We start from the raw sequence: 17,175 nt of genomic DNA on the forward strand, positions 1-17,175 counted from the left end.
AGTACAGATCATAAGACTGTTTTTACAGTTCCTATACCAAAACTTTTAAAAAAAAAAAAAAAAAAAATACTTCAGGTTTGTTCCTTCCCTAATATTTTAAGAGCAGGTTATTCTAAAAGCAAGAAAGTTCAAGCTAACGTACTTTAAATCCAGGAAATAGTTCTAGTCTAACACCAAAAGAAAATCAAATATCTACTGATAACAGAAACTTTCACATCTCACTCTCACTTCACTGATGAGATGAAAAAAAGCTTTTAAAAAAGTACAAAATCAGCAAAATCTACAAAACTTTCATCTTCATCTTTTTAAATATTCCCGCCGCCACGCCAGATAAATAAAGCAGTCTGTGTTGGTGCATCGTGTAAAGCCGCCTTGAAAAATTGGTCTGTGTTTTATCAGATTGCTCAATGGCGGCAAATTTTGAAATTTGGAAAAAAATTGGCAAAAAAGTTTTCGGCAGCTTTTGGCTGTTTTTGTCAGAAAACCTCAAGTCAGAAAACCTGTCTTACTCTGGAAAATGAGGAGTAAAGTGTGAGTCGACTGATAGGTCTTGAATCGTGCTACAATTCGAAGGTTTTGATTGAATGAAACCAACAACATTGATTCAAGTCCGATAAGACATTGGGCTGCATGGTAAGTTGAAGTTTCTCTCTCTGCCTCTAGTGATTTTACCCATTTCTACCTGGAGTTCATTATCTAATTAAATCTCAGTATGAGTAATTCTATAGCGTAGGAATCTGAGAATGACAAATATAAAATGGAAAAAATCCATCAATTTGGGTATTTGATCTAGGCGTTGACCTCTATTGGTTGAGAGATTGTGCAATGAAAGCCCAGGTCTTAATGCTCATGCTGAAGTGTTTGTTAACATCTGACCATGTCCAGAGACAGTTTAGACATAGCCTTTGGGCATACTTGAATGTTAACAAAAGCTTTATCTTGAACCTGTTGGCTCAGGAATACTCTGGGTAAGGTGTTTATTGTCAAATTGCTATCTGATAGCTCCAAAAAAAATGACACATCATGTATAAGAGAATCACCATGATCTAATCCTGAAGATAATTGTAAGTCTTCTGATCTAACTGGTCCAAATAATTATAAAAGTCTATCTTATTTTGTACAGGTGCATTTGATGCTTCAAAGCCTGAGACCACAATCTGAGTGATTAAGCTTGAATGTTAATTTTGATATCTAAAATCCATTGTTAGATCAGAAGACTTACAATTATCTTCAGGATTAGATCATGGTGATTCTCTTATACATGATGTGTCATTTTTTTTGGAGCTATCAGTGCCCTAAATCCTTTGAAGCATCAAATGCACCTGTACAAAATAAGATAGACTTTTATAATTATTTTGACCGTTATTTTTCTTTTCAGTGATAGCAGCATTTGTAATGATCAGCAGTAAACTCATCATGCTAAGATGTTTCAAGACAAACCAGTTGTTGCGGGTTTTCAATCATCAAAGTCAGTTTCACTCGTCAAGGATATGTTTGGAGCACACAAAGACAAAATCAAGTGAAGACAAAAATGAGAAAGGTATGCTACAATATGTGAAAACTGAGAAAAGCTATGAAAAAAACTTGTGCAACCTTTCAATTGTTCCCAGGAAGAAGGAATATGTTAGTTAGTAGCAAAAATAACATAGGCTCTTCTTCGTGGGAACAATTCATTTATAGATTTGTTTTATCTTAAGTCATCTTTTGAGGCTGTTGTGGAACATTAAACTGTTGAGAGTTCTCATTCTTGTCTCAATTATTATTTCATAACAAAAGTATTTGATAATAATAATAATAATAATAGACTCTTGAGTGGAAGGCAACCACTAGGCGAGGTTAACGCCTTAGGCGTTCTCTACCGCCTAACCTTCTTCGTGGGAACAATTCATTTATAGATTTGTTTTATCTTAAGTCATCTTTTGAGGAGTTCTCATTCTTGTCTCAATTATTATTTCATAGCAAAAGTATTTGAGCCCTCGGGTTTCAAAGAGAAATAATGAATATCAAGGTTTTTTTTTTTTTTTTTTTTTTCACAACGAAAAAAGGTTGGATCTAGTCTGGTCCTATCTAGTACTGGGGCGTAGTCACCTCAATGATCACGTGCATAGTGTACTGAGTAGTCAGTTTGTGTTATTTTACACCACATGACATATGTTGTATTACAGGTGGCGAGTAGTTCACTTTGGTTGGATCTAGTCTGGTCCTATGTAGTACTGGGGCGTAGTCACCTCAATGATCACGTGCATAGTGTACTGAGTAGTCAGTTTGTGTTATTCCTTTGTTTCGCTTTGAACAGAATATTTCCCTTTGAAAATTAGTTTTTTTTTTTTCTCCGTTTTTGAACTTCGGACTCTGGTATTTCTGAACTTCGGAATGTTATTTAGGGGCTTTGACTCTCTCCCTTAGGGGCTTTGTCTGGTGGGCAGTCTCTTCAATCTTATGCCAATACCGAACCACTCACACTCAGACCTTCTGACAGACCCAGGGTTTTTTTTTTTTTTAAAGAGGTTTGACAGAGGGAACTCTAACTGCTATGGTCTTATCGTCCCGAAATCGAAGAGAGAAGGAAGACAGGATAGGAGAAAGCTGGCGTTCCGAGAACGAACATTATCCCATCAGGATAGAATCCGCCCCGGGCGGGAATCGAACCCGCGGCCTAGCGCTTAGACCCAGGTCTAATCGTGAGTAGCTGGCATTGAACATTGCATGACTGACCATTGGCGATATTTGTGAAAATACCAGTCTTCAGCTTACCGGAGATAGTGTCAGGATTGTCAGCAGACACTTGTAGACAGTCCAGGAATGTGGCACCGGAGAAATGCCTAATGTACGGACGAATGGAATTGTTTCTGAAACAAATAAAGAACACATTAGCCTATACCGTATTTGATTGTGACTTTTTTTATAGTCAACATGGCTGAACCAATGAGATTGCGAGATTCTGGTTTGTGGAGCAAGTGTGGACATGGTGTTAAACGTCCGAAGGGAAATCTCATTGGTTCAGCCCATGTTGACTATAAAAAAGGTCACATAACGTTCAACAGAAGTCTCCGATTATAGCCCAAGCATTTGCCTCAATATCTGACCTGAAACCAAGCAAAATTTCTCCTGTGAGGAAGAAGAAACTCGACCCGATAGAGACCATCATAGCCAATGCGAAGGATGTGGAAACTCTGCTTGCAGCGGTTGATACCCATTTGGTATCCAGGAAGCATGCTCTGAAGGTAAAAACCAATTCTGCTAGGTGCAAGAAAAGAACACCTCTTGCTTGACAGAACACCTCCATAGAATTGGTTGTACAGATGTTCTTTAAATGTTCCAATGAACATCAGCCATTTCTGTAAATGTTCTGCCATGGAAGCCAGCATTGATACCTATTGAAAAAATATTGGGATGCTAAAAAAAAAAAAGACTTTTCAATTTCCACATTTGTAAACAACAACATATTCTTATTTCTAATCTAATCTTTTTTCTATAATTTTATTCTATTCAGGTGTTGAGTACACTCACTGATTGGTCAACCAAGGACAAGATCAAGTTGTCCGATTTTGAGTCGGATACTCGGTTCATCAAAATGTGTCGGGTGCTGGGGCGACCGATCAAATCTAGAGACGAGACCACCGAGTCCCTAGGAGATTTGTCAGTGGTTCTGGGAATCACGGGGGACGATGAGGCCGCTAAGCTTATCTCAAGCATTCAGCTACCGCAGATGGTCAAGGTAATTTTGCAGTAAATTTTATTTATTTTTCTTTTAGTTGATAAGTTCCCATTTATTGGCCACACAAACATTTGATGATGAAAAATATTTAGTATTCCCATTTCCCATCCATAAAAGCAGGTGCTTGTTAGCTGAAGCTAACAGGTGTAGGCAGCATGTTGGTATGCCAAACTTTGAGTAGGTACCTTCTTGTTAACATTGTTTTGAATGAAATACGTGCTTACTTTCGGCTCGCCTGAAGAGGGAAATTTATGATCATAGGGAAAATAGGTTACACCACCTTCCCTTTTGAATTCTGCCACATATAGGTTTGTCTACAGTCGACCGAATTAGAACCATGTCAATTGACTTGGAAGCCGTCATAGATTTTTTTTTTTTAAATCGAAATTAAATATCTTCTTGTCCTTGTCAAAATTTCGTTTTAGATTCTGTCTGCGTTGGGTTCAAAAAAGAAAAGGTCTACACCACCGCAGCATGTTGGTATGCCAAACTTCGAGTAGGTACCTACTTGTTAACATTGTTTTGAATGAAATACGTGCTTACTTTCGGCTCGCCTGAAGAGGGAAATTTATGATCATAGGGAAAATAGGTTACATCACCCTCCCTTTTGAATTCTGCCACATATAGGTTTGTCTACAGTCGACCAAATTAGAACCATATTGATTGACTTGAAAGCCATCATAGAAAGATTTTTTTTTTTTATCGAAATTAAATATCTTCTTGTCCTTGTCAAAATTTCGTTTTAGATTCTGTCTGCGTTGGGTTCAAAAAAGAAAAGGTCTACACCACCGTATCACGTCCGCCATGTGACCGCTACGTCGCGGGTTCGATACCCGCCCGGGGCGGTTTTTATCCTGAAGGGATAAGGTTCGTTCTCGGAACGTCTGGCGCTCTTCTATCCTGTCTTCCTCTCTTCGCTTTCGGGACAATAAGACCTTAGCAGTTACAATTCCCACTATCAAACCTCTTTTTCTTACAATAGTAATTTTAAAAGAAGGTCTTCTTACCTATACACAAACAGGACAGCATATCCCTGTTCGACAAAATACTCGACCGATGAAGCTCCTCGGGTCCCAGCAGAAAAATTGTCTACGAACCGTACCGTGTTATGTTCCATAGGTACTGTAGTTCCACCACTCTGAAATATAATGGAATGTGTATAGTAGTCTTCCTACAAGAGAACTTTTTCCAATATCTCGGTTGCATTATTAGATGTACGGCCTCCGACTATTTTATTTTCATTCTAACCTCATACTGCCAGAATGAGACTGAAAAGTCCCTTTACTTGTGCAGTCTAAACAAGAAATAGGACAATAGGTCAAATTATATCTGGACTTGGTCATTGGGAAAATTGAATTACTGTTTAAATTTGTGCTGCACGCAAAGTTCCTCGAAATTTTTACATTTTCCACCCTATAAGTACATACGTAGATAAGTAAGTAATAAAAACGCCACAATAATATGTATCCAACGCACGCCTTTTTGATACTTCTGATAACAGTTTGCTAGTACACTGCGCCAATCAATTACAGGAACACTCCTATTTCCTAAATGAAAGGTGAGTAGGTATCATTAGTAAGAATAGAAAGTAAAAAATTGAGAAAGTAGAACGTTTGCCCTTTTTGCTCGATATCTCGGTTAGGAAGCATTTTAGAGCATATGTTCATAGAGTAAAAAAGTTTTGTATTGACCTCCTGGATCTATGGTTTCAAAATTCTAAAGAAAAATTCCGACCGCCCTGTATAATAGGAAATCTATCAACTTTTGCTGATTTTAATTCTATTTGGTTCAATATTGGTTTCAGGATGAGTTTTAAAATTAAATTTCCATTTCTTCTCTGCTGTCCATTGTGTTGTATTCAGAAAATATATCTGGTAAGGTGGTAAGTGCTGGGTATGTAATTGACCAAATGAAGTGAAGGTCTACGTTTTAACTCGCCAGTTTTGCATTTGGTTTGGATTTTTGAATCTTACTGTCCATTGTGTTGTATTCAGAAAATATATCTGGTAAGTGCTGGGTATGTAATTGACCAAATGAAGTGAAGGTCTACGTTTTAACTCGCCAGTTTTGCATTTGGTTTGGATTTTTGAATGTTTGTTCCGCCATAACCTGTGATTGCCTGATCCAATTTTGATGAAATTTAGAACAAGTCAACTTTCCATCAAAACACATCACAAGTTCAAATTTGGGGTCCCAGAATTGTGTAACTCTCCTAAAATTGCCTCTGTTTGTTCAGCTGCCGTCTCAAAAACTTGCTACATTAAGAACACCGTCACACAAGAAGTGAGTCCAGCCCTGACCAAACCCTTATAATGGTTGAGAGTCCAGTTGCCCATTCAGAACCCACTTACCAGAACCAGAATAAAAATGGTAATGAATAGAGATGTTGAATATTCCCAGATCTGTAAGTTTTCTCGAGCGCCAGTGGCTTGCCTAACCACAATTTACAGCACCAAATTTGTTTTTCCTGCTGATGGCAAATTTTACATGAAAGACTGATAGCTGCATTAGGCTTTTTGTCCCAAAGAGTTTCCCAGCCTACATGTAGGTTACATGCAGAGGGATCCTGGAATAGTTTTGTCCTGATCTTTTACAGGCAATGAAAATAAATAAGATGAGATATTATTCTGTTAATTTTCAATAACACACAAATAACACCAAGTTCAACTTCAGAATGGCGTAGTGGTCACTGCGCTCGCCTTGCATGCGGGAGACCTGGGTTCGATTCCCGGCAAGGTCAAAAAAATTATCATGCAAATTATTGATTCCGTGACTGGCTATTGCGGTGTCCCCGCTCAGCCTCGTGAGGAAAATGAGTAGCAATGTATAATATAAGGGGTCAAAAAAATTGTATCATGCAAATTATTGATTCCGTGACTGGCTATTGCGGTGTCCCCGCTCAGCCTCGTGAGGAAAATGAGTAGCAATGTATAATATAAATGGTTCAGGATGAAAGTACAGCAATGATTCTTTTTTTCAGGATGAAAGTACAGCAATGACCAATGAGTTCGAATAAGCTCTCCAGTTCACTAAACTGCTACTCTTCATTCATTAATATCGATATGGAATTATTCTAAGGAATAAAGTAAAAAATCCTATCCTATTGGCGTAGTGGTCACTGCGCTCGCCTTGCATGCGGGAGACCTGGGTTCGATTCCCGGTGGTGTCAAAAAAATTGTATCATGCAAATTATTCATTCCGTGACTGGCTATTGCGGTGTCCCCGCTCAGCCTCGTGAGGAAAATGAGTAGCTATGTATAATATAAATGGTTCAGGATGAAAGTACAGCAATGATTCTTTTTTAAAATGTGACCCTTGAGTTCGAATGAGCTCTCCAGTTCACTAAACTGCTACTCTTCATTCATTAATATCGATATGGAATTATTCTAAGGAATAAAGTAAAAAATCCTATCCTATCCTAAATTAATATCTTATTTTTTCTCCCTCGGCGCAGGTATTGTTAGAGAAGGTAGCCGCTGATATGTGTGAAGCCATACCATCCAATGATAAACCAGCTGTGATTCAAATGGTTCAGGATGAAAGTACAGCAATGATTCTATTTTAAAATGTGACCAATGAGTTCGAATGAGCTCTCCAGTTCACTAAACTGCTACTCTTCATTCATTAATATCGATTTGGAATTATTCTAAGGAATAAAGTAAAAAATCCTATCCTATCCTAAAATATCTTATTTTTCTCCCTCGGCGCAGGTATTGTTAGAGAAGGTAGCCGCTGATATGTGTGAAGCCATACCATCCAATGATAAACCACTCCCTCGGCGCAGGTATTGTTAGAGAAGGTAGCCGCTGATATGTGTGAAGCCATACCATCCAATGATAAACCAGCTGTGATTGGCTCCCTGAGTTTCAGTATGGGTATTCTGAGGTACAAAAATTCAGGTAAGTTCACTTAGGTAAGAATAGAATAGAATCAAAATCAATCAAATCAAATCTCGATTTTTTTGTGGTAAAGCAGAGCTTTTTCACACATTTTGTGGACATCACAGCATAACTAACTGCCTCCTTTGCAATAAATGCCCATATTTCAATAATCTTTTTACACTGGTAATGTCGCCACTGGTCGCTACCTGATTCAAGTTGCTCCTTGGTTGTCCTTACGAGGCTGAGTGCACCCCGAACTCCAAACATAGAGCCGAAAAAAACTTCGATCCCGCTGTTGAAGTTTTTTTTGGCTCTGTGCTTGGATCCCCTCGACGACAGTCCCCTTGCTTATGAATGCAATGCCTTATTGGCCACTGAAATTTAAACTTTTTTTTAAGAGGTTTGACAGAGGGAACTGTAACTGCTATGGTCTTATTGTCCCGAAATCGAAGAGAGAAGGAAGACAGGATAGGAGACACTCAGCCTCGTGAAAAAAGTAATAAGTCAGAGGGAATTCTAAGTTTCGAATCGAATTAAGTGATCTAATCATTGTTGAAAATTGAACTCTACAAGGGCGTATTGTTTCACGTTTAAATAAATTTAAGGAATACATTGTTGTACCTAAACCCATCATTTCTGTTGTTCACGTTTCTCCGACTTAATTATTAGTTAGATTTACCTAAACAAGCCTAATGCTTTCAGTGAACTGAAAAACTCACTCAGAAAAGGATCTTTTAAGAGGTTTGATAGAAGGAGCTGTAAGAACGGAGGTTTTACTCTCCCGAAATCGAAGAGAGAAGAGAGAACAAGGACAGGATAGAAGGAAGCCAGTCGTTCCCAGAACGAACCTTGGTAAAGTTTGCCCCGGCCCCGGGCGGGAATAGAACAGTTGTGCTTACTTGGGTGATGTTTCAAAGTCATAGGGCAGGAAAAATGAGGACCAATTAAATTTTTCTTTTTCTCCTACGATTTCTAGATCCCGAGATAGATAGATTTAAAAAATACCGGTAAATCGTGAGGCAACTGCCTAAAGTCTGACGTCACACATCTTTGAACTCTTTCATTAGAATGAAAATTGAATTTTCGACCTTTTACAGTTATTTTTTTCGGAGTTTTGACCTCAGATTTGGATTTTTCACTACTTTTTACGTACAAATCGACCATTTATTAATAATTTTTAAAGCCAGCCGTTCCCAGAACGAACCGTGGTAAAGTTTGCCCCGGCCCCGGGCGGGAATTTAAGCCGTGCTACCTTTCAAGCTAGCTTGGCCGGCTCGAGAACGAACGTTATCTGTGTAGGATGAAGTTTGCCCCGGACGGGAATCGAACCCGCCACATAGTGCTTACAAGGCAGACGCTATCTTTCAAGCTTACTAGGCTGGCTGTATTTTTACCCATTTGCAACTGCTCCATTGAAGCCGTACTACCTTCCAAGCTAACTAGGCTGGCTTGAGAACGAACGTTATCTGTTTAGGATGAAGTTTGCCCCGGACGGGAATCGAACCCGCCACATAGTGCTTACAAGGCAGACGCTATCTTTCAAGCTTACTAGGCTGGCTGAAGGAGATTTGAAATCGTAAAAATTTTCAGGTACTTTTTCACCTTTGTCCTTTGAGGAAACGATTTATATTTAGCACGCTTGGACACGTTATTGATAACGTGACAAAAATTGATAACACTCCGCGATAATGGCATCGTGTGAACGAACCTTACGAGCTTTTTCACCTTTGTCCTTTGAGGAAACGATTTAAATTTAGCACGCTTGGACACGTTATTGATAACGTGACAAAAATTGATAACACTCCGCGATAATGGCATCGTGTGAACGAACCTTACGAGTTTTTTAGTGCGCCCTCTATGAACAAGTGGTGGAACTGAAGACAAAAGATGCGTTCGCTGTACAGTGCTGCTACCACTACGTGACGGATGATTACTTGAACTACGTGCACCTCGATTTTTTTTTTTTCAGTTGTTTCGTGTTCCTTGTTGGGGTTGTGTGTGTGGGGTTACGTAGTTATTTTCGTCATCAAACTTGTTAAATTTTAATCAATTTTTATCTAATAAAAAGTGATTTTTCTCAATAAATTGTAAGTATGCAGTGACTTTTTATTGTTTCGAATGCAACTCACTACTAATATTCATGGTATTTGTTGGTTTTCACTGGTATTTTTACGTTGAAATGAGCTTTTTCTAGATCTGAATCTGGATAGAATGATGTCCTGTTTAGTTCCACAGTCGCCATTTTCTCTTTAGTTACGTTGAAATGAGCTTTTTCTAGATCTGAATCTGGATAGAATGATGTCCTGTTTAGTTCCACAGTCGCCATTTTCTCTTTAGTGAAGATAATTTTTTATTTCTCTATCATTCAAACACGAAAGTCTCTTGGGTTTTCTTTCTTTTGAAATGACTAATTGATTTTTGACAATAAAATTTCAGTAGATTGCTATCACTCTGATGGGATAAATTTTCCCTTATTTTACTACGCAGAAAATTGTCCATGACGTAAAATTTGGTCATACCCTACCACCTTTTTGCCTTTTAAAATGACTAATTGATTTTTTTTGACAATAAAATTTCAGTAGATTGCACTCACTCTGATGGGATAAATTTTCCCTTATTTTACTACGCAGAAAATTGTCCATGACGTAAAATTTGGTCATACCCTACCACCTTTTTGTTCTCGAGCAACGAGCAGTTGTACGGGGAATAACACCTGAGCAAGAGCAAATGACTGTCAGAATTTCGTTCTAGCTAGAAATAACTGGTATGTTCATTAAAATTAAGGGCAGGTTGGGCTTTGAAATTACAATTTTTGGTCCAGGTTACGTCTGATAAAAGGATGAGGTAATCAAGACAATAATGAGTCTTTGTTTAGAAACTTACCTTGTCTCCTTGTCTTCTTTGTTCTCGATTCTGTGCCCAGATACTTGACAAGTATTACGACAGTTGCTTTCCATTTCAAGGTGTTGTAATTATTTTTTCTTCGCCTTTTCCCGTGTACACATGGGGTCGGCGTTTTTCTTCAGCCTTTCAATCAGTCCTACCTAGGGTGATTGCTTTGGGCTGGCATTTGGTTTTGGCTATGAATTTTACGAGTAGATGCCCTTCGCACTCAAGCTTTGCTATTTCTTTAGCAAGGGAAATTTAGGCTGGTATACTCCCTGTTTAAAAGTCCCCCAGCCAGACTAAACTGGTCTGCTCCCTGTTTAACGTCCCCCAGCCAGACATCTCACTTATTCTTTCCAAACGCTATTTATACTTAATCTTTTCCCCCGCAGAGTGGCGATCCTGACACTCGACTATCACGACCTCTGTCGGGGCACCCACAATCATGCGAACGGTATCAGCGCTCTCTCGCGGCGTCTGCTGGAACTAGAAGGCTACCACGTACTGACCGTACCGCACACGGAGTTTAACCGGCGCGACAAACTAGTGACCCGGGTTCAATACCTGGAGAACAAAATAAAACAGTTGGTGTTTAAGAAGTGAGGTCCGCCAAGGAGGGGAATAGAAACCGCTTTATGACCGTGGGACTTTTCCACGGAGGGCTTTTCATATAAGACCCTATGAGGTGCATTTTATTTAGCATCTAACCCAAGAACCGAAAATTCGAGAGTGGGGGTAAAAATCTCGTAGTGGGGATAATGAGCTGATATCCAATTGCTTAAACTGGTCCCTCTTCAGACAACCTAACAGAACACTGCGCTTGGCACTATCATGTTCCTGGCTATGACCTGTCATGCCTCTCATTGTAAAGAAATTCTCAAGCCTTTCCTTGTAGGACGAAAAATCCTCTTCATCGGGGTCGAAAGCTTCTAAGGTCTAGGTACCCAGATATGATAAGTCCTAGAAATTACATATAGATACTAACTAGGTAGGTAAGTACATATGTAGGTAATTAGTATGTAGAAAAGTAGGTAAATGAGTCACTAATGACTCTAATGAGTCACCAAACCCTGAACAAGAAATTTCCCAACACCTGAGGAGAACTGCTGAAACTCAAATCCTGTAGGTAATCTGTATTAGCTTATCAGTTGTTTTCAGCTTAAGTTTTAGTGTTTTTTACGTACCTACCTATAAGTAATCTCTAATATTAATGGCTCACCCATGAGTAAGTTCTTAGTACCTCTTCTATACCCAAATGAAACGATTCTATTCTGGTGATTAGGTACCTAAAACTTCAACGCTGAATGTTCCAGTTCCAGGTATACCAATTAACTGAAACACGTCCACACTGTTGACCGTGTGATGGTGTGGATTGCCTCAGGACCTATTTAATTAACACTTCTTAGAAACCCAAATGTGTACCTACATGGGTATCCCATTAGTATCTACTGAGTGTTTATTTTTAAATTTTGTTATTTGGTATGATTTGTATAATATGTAATATCTAAGTAAGTCCTTTGTTGGGCTAAATTAAAATAAATAGGCTTTGGATTATTTATAGAAAACTGTTGAATTTAAATAGTTACTTACTTAAGTAAGCTGTTTCACTTGCTTAAAACAGTATGAACAGCAAAGGTTCAAAACGGTGAAAATTAAATACCTTGGTAAATATTGAATATCATGTTGAAAGCTGAAAGACACTTGATTTAACATGAGACTACAAATACCTAACATTAATACACATGAGATTAGAACTGTCTGTAGAGCCAGCCACACACACTCAGACCGTCTGACAGACTGCAGCTGGTCTGAATATAAGTGGAAGGCATAAGTAGGAAAGTATGGAAGGGTGGGTCAATAGAAGGTAACTAAATGACAAATTAAAATTGATTAAGGAGCTCGGTAACACTCTGCCCCACCAAGAAAGTTTGACAGTAACAAGTAGGTGAAATGCTAGGGAAAAAAGATCGAGGAAAAGATATGATACCAAAACAAAATTTTAAAAAAACACTGCATCAGTAAGTAGTTAAAAGCTAGGAAGGAGTCATAGGGACTAGATATCACATGTCAGTGAATATTTTGAGAACTGCTGTTTCTCTAGCACAGCTGGGAAGGGAAGAGAGGTACCTATTGGAACTTATTCATATCTTCTCTTGACTTTGACCTAAAATTCTACTTGACTATTAACTAACTATGAATCTGTCTGCTCTTTTTATTGGTGAGTCTACAAAAACAAGAATTTATATTCTCACTTGATTCAAATGAAATCCAAAGATTGCCATGAAATGCGTTCCAGTAAATTATGACTATATTAATTTACTTAGATGAATATTACTTTATTTCTGATGAAGGATGAAGTAAGTAAGAATTGGTTATTTATTTTGCTGTTGAGAAACCCTAGTGTCATTTAAGATCATTTCTGTGATAATATTCATATGGTTGGTGTCAAGCTTGGTCCACTTTACACACCCAAGTTTCAATTCAAAAGTAGTGTGGGTACAGATCACCCTTTATTAACTTTTTATCACCGAAAAACAGTGTGAATAGCTTTTTCTTAAGGTATTTAAGTAAGGTAAGGTTTAAAATTTAAAGTTGGTAGATATAGATAGAAACGAGAATTTATATTCTCACTTGATTCAAATGAAATCCAAAGATTGCCATGAAATGTGTTCCAGTAAATTATGACTATAATAATTTACTTAGATGAATATTACTTTATTTCTGATGAAGTAAGAATTAGTTATTTATTTTGCTGTTGAGAAACCCTAGTGTCATTTAAGATCATTTCTGTGATAATACTCATATGGTTGGTGTCAAGCTTGGTCCACTCTACACACCCAAGTTTCAATTCAAAAGTAGTGTGGGTACAGATCACCCTTTATTAACCTAAATTTATCACCGAAAAACAGTGTGAATAGCTTTTTCTCAAGGTATTTAAGTAAGGTAGGTAAGGTTTAAAATTTAAAGTTGGTAGATACCAAACCCACATATCCACAATCATTAATTTGTGTACTAAATTAAGAGGTTACTAAACTAATAGGTAATGATAAAGAATAATAAAAGGAAGAAGACTAAACTAATAGGGAATGATCATGAATAATAAAAGGAAGAAGAAGAAAAACAGTAGGTACCTAAACGGATTTCCTCATTGTTGGGGTTCCAAAGTCTGCTTTATCATTAGTGCTGAGTTCTTTATTACTACTTCCATTGACTAAACAGAATCATTATTAGCTATTAAACAGGGGCATTCACAGCTTACTGGTCCCTGGGGCCCTGACTCCAATTATTGACCCCTCCTGGGAACATTTTTTTCTTTTTTTTTTTTACTTTCCTTATCCTATAGGAAGGATTTTTTTTAAGAGGTTTGACAGAGGGAACTGTAACTGCTAGGGTCTTATCGTCCCGAAATCGAAGAGAGAAGGAAGACAGGATAGGAGAAAGCCAGCCGTTCCGAGAACGAACATTATCCCATCAGGATAAAATCCGCCCCGGGCGGGAATCGAACCCGCGGCCTAGCGCTTACAAGGCAGACGCACTACCAACTAAGCTAACTAACTTTTAAAAGTGCGATAATAAGTTGTAATAATATCCCTCGACATATTTTGTGTACAGACAGACGCACACAGAGACCAATGGCTGAAACTTTGGATTTAGGCTCTAGGGACCTTAAAACGTGTTTTGGCTCTAAATACTGGCCATCGGAAATCCTATAGGAAGGAAAGTAGGTAATGTATTCGCTCACAATTTTCGATGGCCAGTTTTTAGTGCCAAAACACGTTTTAAGGTCCCTAGAGCCTAAATCCAAAGTTTCAGCCCTTGGTCTCTGTGTGTGTCTGTACACAAAATAAATATGTCGAGAATGGTAAGAGATAGAAACTTGAAATTTGGTACCTAATATGACAAGGAAACAAGGATGCAACAGTAAACTTTTGCTGGTACTTCGACCGCTTTTTGGCGGTTTTCAGCCTTACCGACCAAACTGTCTAAACTTGAACCCCCAGAAATCCCCCCTGTATTTGCTTTTGTAGAAGCAGCAGTTGCTTGCAGGGCCGGATTAGCCCCCCGCGGGGCCCGGGGCAGTTTCAAAGGCGCGGGGCCCCCAGTTTGGGCTGATCGAACGCTAAATTAAAATTAATAGGCTTTGGGTTATTTATAGAAAATGTTGAACTTAAATAGTTACTTAAGTATGCTGTTTCACTTGCTTAAAACAGTATGAACAGCAAAGGTTCAAAAAGGTGAAAATTAAATACCTACCTTGGTAAATATTGAACATCATGTTGAAAGCTGAAAGACACTTGATTTAACATGAGACTACAAATACCTAACATTAATACACATGAGATTAGAACTGTCTGTAGAGCCAGCCACACACACTCAGACCATCTGACTGACTGCAGCTGGTCTGAATATAAGTGGAAGGCATAAGTAGGAAAGTATGGAGGGGTGGGTCAGTAGAAGGTAACTATATGACAAATTAAAATTGATTAAGGAGCTTGGTAACACTCTGCCCCACCAAGAAAGTTTGACAGTAACAAGTAGGTGAAATGCTAGGGAAAAAAGATCAAGGAAAAGATATGATACCTACCAAAACAAAATTTAAAAAAAAAAAAACACTGCATCAGTAGTTAAAAGCTAGGAAGGAGTCATAGGGACTAGATATCACATGTCAGTGAATATTTTGAGAACTGCTGTTTCTCTAGCGCAGCTGAGAAGGGAAGAGAGGTATTGGAACCTATTCATATCTTCTCTTGACTTTGACCTGAAATTCTACTTGACTATTAACTAACTATGAATCTGTCTGCTCTTTTTATTGGTGAGTCTACAGACTCTACAGAAACAAGAATTTATATTCTCACTTGATTCAAATGAAATCCAAAGATTGCCATGAAATGTGTTCCAGTAAATTATGAATATATTAATTTACTTAGATGAATATTGCTTTATTTCTGATGAAGGATAAAGTAAGAATTAGTTATTTATTTTGTTGTTGAGAAACTCTAGTGTCATTTAAGATCATTTCTGTGATAATATTCATATGGTTGGTGTTGAGCTTGGTCCACTCTACACACCCAAGTTTCAATTCAAAGGTAGTGTGGGTACAGATCACCCTTTACCTTTATTGACCTAAATTTATCACCGAAAAACAGTGTGAATAGCTTTTTCTTAAGGTATTTAAGTAAGGTAAGGTTTAAAATTTAAAGTTGGTAGATACCAAACCCACATATCCACAATCATTAATTTTTGTACTAAATTAAGAGGTTACTAAACTAATAGGTAATGATAAAGAATAATAATAGGAAGAAGACTAAACTAATAGGTAATGATAATGAATAATAAAAGGAAGAAGAAGAAAAACAGTAGGTACCTAAACGGATTTCCTCATTGTTGGGGTTCCAAAGTCTGCTTTATCATTAATCTGAAGTTTCTAAGAAAAATGTCCAAATCCTGTACATCCCAATTTTCCTTCAAATAAAGTTCCTTTTTTTCCTTCCAACAAGTACATTTCCAACAAGTTTATTTCCTACAAGCAAGTTTAGAACCCAACAACCTATATACTACCTCCATGAAATATAAGTACAATCTAATTAAAGTGAATATCAAAAACGCTCTTATCAAAAGAAGATAGAAGTTTGAATATGCGGGTTCCTATCTTCCTGACCTCGTGTATGTAGGGGGGGATATACATATGGGTATGTGCGTGTGTACACGCGATTCAGATTTTATAGATTGAGATGAAAATAATAATGATAATAATAAATAAGTAACCTTCATAACTTACTTTAAGTATCAAGTAGTGTAAGAACACGCTTAAGTATTGAACTCATGGAAAAAATACCTCCATTTGCACCATATGCCCTAACAAAAAGTAGGTAGGTACAGATAATTAAGTTCTAACACGTTTAAGTAAAACTTATAAGTAAATGTCCGTCTCGAAATGTGACGCTACTAAATTTCTGTGTCACTGCTTGGACTCGAACCCGAGCTCCCCGAATTAAGAATCCAAAAATATCCAACTTTCTCCCTTTGAGCTATCGGGATGGGGGCTGTAAGACGCTCGCCTGGTAAACAGGAGGGCGTGGGTTCAATCCCAGCCGAGGTATGGAATTTTATCCTCAATATAATTTGAGAATTTGACCACAATAATAGTAGTAGCCTACTGCTGGAGTAAAGGGACTTTTCAGTCCTATGCGAGCAGTATAAATAAGCACTATTACTATTACTTGGACTCGGTGGTTACCTCCAGATTCAAAGTCCACTGCACCACTGAGGTTGGTTGAAAGAGAAGATTATTTTTAAAATTACAAGGACATTTTGTGTCGTTCGGAGAACAAACGGGGAAAGGTTGCACACAAATTATTACCTGCAAGACCAGTGACGTCCATTTTGGGCAAATTCCGAGCCTTGAGAACCACTATGGTGAAGCGGTTGGCTGCCGGCTGCCAACAGAGAGACAGCAGGATCTCACCCCGGCCCTGAGACTTTATCTGAAATGGAGTGAAATAGGAATTTAAGTTTTTTAATAGGTTTGATCGAGGGATTTGTAACGGCTAAGGTCTTATCGTCCCGAAATCGAAGAGAGAAGGAAGATAGGATAAGAGAAAGCCACCCGTTCCGAGAACAAACATTATCCGTTCAGGATAAAATCCGTCCGCGGCCGAGCGCTTACAAGGCAGACGCACTACCAACCAA

The 17,175-nt window shown here is 38.1% G+C and overlaps 1 protein-coding gene and 3 long non-coding RNA genes across 5 annotated transcripts in view; 3 read left to right on the top strand and 1 right to left on the bottom strand.

The window, feature by feature from the left end:
- The window catches only part of LOC113468674, a 7,689-nt gene extending 5,456 nt beyond the window's left edge, over nt 1-2,233 (top strand). The window contains exon 2 of the long non-coding RNA XR_003392339.1: nt 2,166-2,233. This is a non-coding gene — a long non-coding RNA (uncharacterized LOC113468674). The remainder of the gene's footprint in view (nt 1-2,165) is intronic.
- The window catches only part of LOC103512227 (phosphopantothenate--cysteine ligase), a 25,344-nt gene extending 20,494 nt beyond the window's left edge, over nt 1-4,850 (bottom strand). For both annotated transcript variants that reach the window (XM_026825759.1, XM_026825758.1), the window contains exons 1-2: nt 4,726-4,850; nt 2,755-2,849 (exon numbers count right to left, since the gene is read on the bottom strand). In XM_026825759.1, the coding sequence (XP_026681560.1) occupies nt 2,755-2,849; nt 4,726-4,835 (205 nt within the window). In that variant the 5' untranslated portion in view covers nt 4,836-4,850. The remainder of the gene's footprint in view (nt 1-2,754; nt 2,850-4,725) is intronic.
- LOC103512221 lies at nt 430-1,540 on the top strand. Its single transcript, XR_541523.3, has 2 exons — nt 430-633; nt 1,379-1,540. It is a non-coding gene; the product is annotated as an uncharacterized LOC103512221 (long non-coding RNA).
- A 4,685-nt stretch (nt 4,851-9,535) lies between the features above and the next one.
- The window catches only part of LOC103512220, a 17,162-nt gene continuing 9,522 nt past the window's right edge, over nt 9,536-17,175 (top strand). The window contains exon 1 of the long non-coding RNA XR_003392335.1: nt 9,536-9,686. This is a non-coding gene — a long non-coding RNA (uncharacterized LOC103512220). The remainder of the gene's footprint in view (nt 9,687-17,175) is intronic.

This window comes from Diaphorina citri, unplaced genomic scaffold, assembly GCF_000475195.1.
Source record: "Diaphorina citri unplaced genomic scaffold, Diaci psyllid genome assembly version 1.1 scaffold811, whole genome shotgun sequence".
Taxonomy (NCBI): domain Eukaryota; kingdom Metazoa; phylum Arthropoda; class Insecta; order Hemiptera; family Psyllidae; genus Diaphorina; species Diaphorina citri.